The 4,828-nt window shown below is 32.5% G+C and overlaps 2 protein-coding genes across 2 annotated transcripts in view; one reads left to right on the top strand and one right to left on the bottom strand.

Moving 5' to 3' along the window:
• Positions 1-1,381: 1,381 nt before the first annotated feature.
• Positions 1,382-2,041, bottom strand: LOC108723185 (uncharacterized). Its single transcript, XM_018448733.1, has 2 exons — positions 1,980-2,041; positions 1,382-1,815 (listed from the first exon to the last, which is right to left on the bottom strand). The coding sequence occupies exons 1-2, from the start codon at positions 1,993-1,995 to the stop codon at positions 1,511-1,513; spliced, it is 321 nt and encodes a 106-aa protein (XP_018304235.1). The 5' UTR covers positions 1,996-2,041; the 3' UTR covers positions 1,382-1,510.
• A 114-nt stretch (positions 2,042-2,155) lies between these two features.
• LOC108723174 (uncharacterized) overlaps positions 2,156-4,828 on the top strand; it is a 3,152-nt gene continuing 479 nt past the window's right edge. The window contains exons 1-3 of the mRNA XM_018448716.1: positions 2,156-2,230; positions 4,295-4,566; positions 4,779-4,823. Coding sequence (XP_018304218.1) covers positions 2,184-2,230; positions 4,295-4,566; positions 4,779-4,823 — 364 coding nt within the window. The 5' untranslated portion in view covers positions 2,156-2,183. The remainder of the gene's footprint in view (positions 2,231-4,294; positions 4,567-4,778; positions 4,824-4,828) is intronic.

The raw sequence follows: 4,828 nt of genomic DNA, 5'->3' as shown, positions 1-4,828 counted from the left end.
GTATCAACTCAACATTTCTGACTGGGAAGGCAGTATGACACACACATTCTGCATCTCTTTTTAATTACCGAACAAAAATCTAATAAAATAATTTTAACTTTAAATTAATAGACACGTTAAATCAACGAGAGCGATGATGGTCAACAAGATTGTCAATTTTACTGCTTTACATTCAACGATAGAACAGCTTTATTCCATACATCAATAAATTGCGAACATACAATCCGACACCTCCAAGTTTCAGAACACAAATAATCTACGACAATGCAATAATAACATGAATCCATTGTACATGATTACCATATTTGATCAGAGCTTTATTTTTTTATTTTTTATGTTTCATATAAATGTTAAATCACGCGTTCACAGTTTTACAAATTTAAATATGTTAGCAACATTGATAATAACCTTGTATTAGGACGAAACGTTTGCTAGGTAATAATTTATGTAGTTAATATAATATTAGCAAATTTATTTGGCTCGTAGCTCTTTTTTATAATTTAGATTTTTAATCATTGAGCAGCTTCTCACTTTTATTAATAAATTATTAAAAAATAAAATTAAATATTGGAAAGAATATAGGAAAATAGTCAATGAAATCATATCAAAGGTTGAACAATATACCATAATAGATAAAAAAATATTAAAAATAAAAAATTAAGTCTTCTTTATGTAAGAGTTGTTAAAGCTTTCTTCGTTCAAAGGCGAGAAAAAGTCGGGTCAAACAGATAAGATTATTTTATGTTGTAAGATAAATAAAGTCAATGGTCAATAAGAATCTGATAGTTAAAAATTTTGAGGTATATTTATGTATAAATATATATATATATATAAATAAATTAAAAGTATTATATTACACCAAAAAAGAAGTAAAAATGTCTAAAACTTATTTAATTTTTAAAAAATAAATTCTGTAAATAGATTTTATAGAAAGGTTTTTTCTCGCTTTTGAACGAAAAAAATTTTGACAATTCTTACATAAAGAAGATTTAATTTTTAATTTTTAATATCTTTTATCTGTTATGATATATTGTCCAACCTTTGATATGGTTTCGTTGACTGTTTTTCTATGTTCTTTCCAATATTTAATTTTATTTTTTAATAATTTGTTAATAACTTTTTAATCTTATATAACTACTCTTATTATTTTAATGGCTGAGGATGACTAACAATAAGTAAAGTCAAAACGTTCCATTTATTAATTCTTGTAAAAAATTCTTAAATCTTTTATGATATAGATTAATGTCTTAATAAATATTTATATTATCTTATTTTTTAAGCTCATATATTTGATCTATCTTCCTATTCATTTGTATTTACATATTCGAGCAAGAAAATTATATTATAGTATTTTTAAAAGTTTAAATATTTTTGTGGCCTATGATACTCCAGTGTCTTCCCCAAATCATAAAACATAACGATACCGATAACGCGCTAAGATCACGAGTCATAACTTTTTCGTTAAAAAAAGCACACTGGCAAGATTTACCCGGATTCTTATCGTCGAATGTCAATCGTGCCGTACATGCAACTGTGCCGTTTCCTGGTGGAGGTTATCGACTATGCTCTTCAATTCAGCGACGAGTTTGTCGGCAGGATCTGACTGTGGTGCGAACGTATTCATGATCTCTCGTACTTTGTCGTATGGTCCATCGCGACAATCTTGCTCGGCTTTCCACATGCTGTATGCCATCAGAGCCGGAATGGAGCGTTCCATCGTGACGACTTTGTTTTTCAGCTGCCGCTGACGGCCAATCAGATCACATCGACGTTCCTCGATCTCGGATGTTATGTTCGCCAACGGCGAATTAATCGCTTTCATAAAAGAAATTTGTCTTTTTATTTAAAAAACATTTTAACTGGAATATTTTTAATTAAATTAATCAAACTAAAGTCAATCTTTAGCCTCGAATGGGACACTGATTATTTATCTTCGGCAATAAAGTGGATGAATCAACGGTTAATTGAAGGTTACTCACTGATTTTGGTCGACATTCCGATGGTTCTATGATTACAGTTGAAATATATGAAGATGAAATTGGTCGCACGGACGTCGACGGTCTGAGGACTGTGTTTTTTACTTGAGACTTTTGAATTAGAATGCAAAATAATGGAAATAGTTAGTTGCTTTTGCTAGAGCACGGCATTGATCAGAATTTTGGGGATAGAGAGATGAAATTTGTATGCATAGCTTTTGCCGACAATATCAGTACGGTAACGGTAATCGAAAGTAAGTATTTTAGTACATACCTAATGGCTCTCGCAGATGGGACGCGGTAACGCTTGCCGCGCGACAGAAATTATGGCATAGTAGCCAATTATTTTTAGGCTGCTATTTCATTTATGCGTTTTTGTCGTACGACAAATTTTTCAAACCTGTTGATTGGCTACAAGATAGAGAGATCCGAGGACCTCTCTGTCCTGTACGTACATATTTGTCGTACGAAGAAAACGCACAAATGAAATAGTACCCATAGCCTAATATTACATTTGTCGTATGACAACGCATTTCAAGCCTATTGATTGGCTGTAAGAAAGAAAAGTTGTCGGATCTCTCTGTCCTATAGCCAATCAATAAACTTAAAATCTTTGTCGTATGACAAATGTAATACCGGCCTTTTACTGGAAAAGCGATAAATTGATTGGCTCTCGCGCCAATTTCTGCCGCGCGGCAAGTGTGCCGCGTTCTGTGTGCAGGAATCATATATTAATGCATGATATAAATATTATAATATTATAAAATAGGTTTTCTGTTGCGAATTAAATGTGGATCGACCTTTGTATATGTACGTACACATTGAAATGGATATGCAAAACAAAAGACAATTCTGACATTCGTATTCTCATGGTACGTTCAGGGAAATGCTATCAGCGCTACTTCTGTCATTCTTCGTTGTTTATTAGACGTAAAACAACGATAAAATGATACAAATAATGCTAATAGCGTCTCCCCGAACGCACCTTATGTCTCTCAGCAAATTTCCCGGCATTTTCATTAACTAACTTCACTTCTTTCAGTTAATTAAGCATTACGGCGATTCTTGTTAACGATATACAGAATGATATAAATGTTTACTGACTGTTTAGTAATTGTGAAGGCCGAGGACAAAGATTATCGGGATATCTGAAATCTGGAGCAGGCCACGTGGGGCCAAACGAGCCATAATGTTATCACTCGGCTCATTCAAAAGTATAAATTTATTGAATTAATTCTAAGTAAAATCGTAATGTTTAGAGTTGTAATTCTATGCATACCTTAAAACGTATAATTATTATTTATAAGAAATCAGAGATATTAATATATCTACCATTTCTTATAAATCTTATTACTAGCAAGAAGCTATCTGTGCAATAAAGATAAGCACAAAGTATAAAGTTAAGCATTCTACTCATTCTCAAAAGTTTTACGAGAACAAGTTACAATTCTTTTTATTGATCCACATACTAAGTGATTTAGGAATTTTTATTGTAACTAATTTCTTGTAACAAGCGGATGCGCAACTAACTCAGGTTTCGTGCAATTGTATTGTTGCGAACGACACATTCTGTTGCTTTATCTTATATCTATGTGTAGAGGAAGGTCACCTATACTGACATAGGTCTCCTAAAGCGACATCCCCTTATTTCCTAGAAACTAACCTTTGCTCTTTATTAATACTAATAAAAACATAATCTGTTTAGCTAATTAAGAAGTACAAACTCATAATTCTTATATTTGTGACTTATTTCTATACCAAATTAGCTAAAAACAAATTCTATGAATTCGAGAAGAAAATTCTTACGGTGTTCTTTTGCAAATTGCGTAATTAAAATAATAGTGACTGTATTATTGATAATATTATGTCATTTTAAATGTTTATAGTTTCATAAATTAGTTTTCTTTACAGAATAGGATACATCTTTATTTATAGAATAGGAATGTTGGCATTATTACTTACTATGTCAGTTTTGGAGACCATTTTGTCAGACGCTCATTTTTGCATAACTTACGAAAAACTTAATTATTGCAAAATTGCAAACAGTATTATAAAAACTGCTTATACTATCTGATAGAAGACACTTTTTAGTTTGTATTTATGTTTTTGAAGTTGTATTTTTACCTTTTGTTTAAGAAATATTGTCTAAAAACAAAGTGGTATGTCGGTATCGGTGACCTTCCTCTATATTTATTCGTTTGGCAAAGATACACTAAAATGTCTGTTACTCCTGAATAATTACATGGGACATCTTACATTATTCTTAAAAGTATTAATAAGTGGAAAGATTTGTCTTTAAAAAATTAACATTTTCACAGTAAACTGGAGGAGCCGACAACACGGCGGGATGATGATGACTTCTCTCTGGTAACTGTAACAAGCATTTCCCTTCAGGAGAGCACAGGCAGTACCTTCACTGGGTCAGTCTATACAAATTGGGAAGAGAAATTCGCCTGTCACTCATTACAGGGCCGAGATCGCGTTTTCAGCTGTCGGAAGAGGAGGACTCACTTCGGTGATGGAGTCTTCAGCGCACCAGCTGGCGTCTGTGCGCGTCATGTTACTTCGTCAGTCATTCGTCGTAATACAGGTTGAATGTTAAACGCAATTGTTAAGACTTTTTTTGAATAAATAGAGATGACTTCCATAATTCAATCTGCAAATGGCGTGTTTGAAATGGGAAGTACATTCTATGTGTTTTATCTCTTCACTTGCTTTCGACGAGATAAAATATGTGAATGCATAGCAAATTGATGTTTTTCTCAAGATAAATGAATAAAAAATGAAAACACTTCGTTATAGGCGATTCTCGGCTCGTGTTCGTTTGGCCGCAGAAAGCCAGTCGGAGTCGA

This window comes from Mycetomoellerius zeteki, unplaced genomic scaffold (assembly GCF_001594055.1).
Source record: "Mycetomoellerius zeteki isolate Tzet28-1 unplaced genomic scaffold, Tzet1.0 scaffold224, whole genome shotgun sequence".
NCBI lineage: Eukaryota > Metazoa > Arthropoda > Insecta > Hymenoptera > Formicidae > Mycetomoellerius > Mycetomoellerius zeteki.
This window is presented reverse-complemented; position numbering and strand designations above follow the sequence as displayed.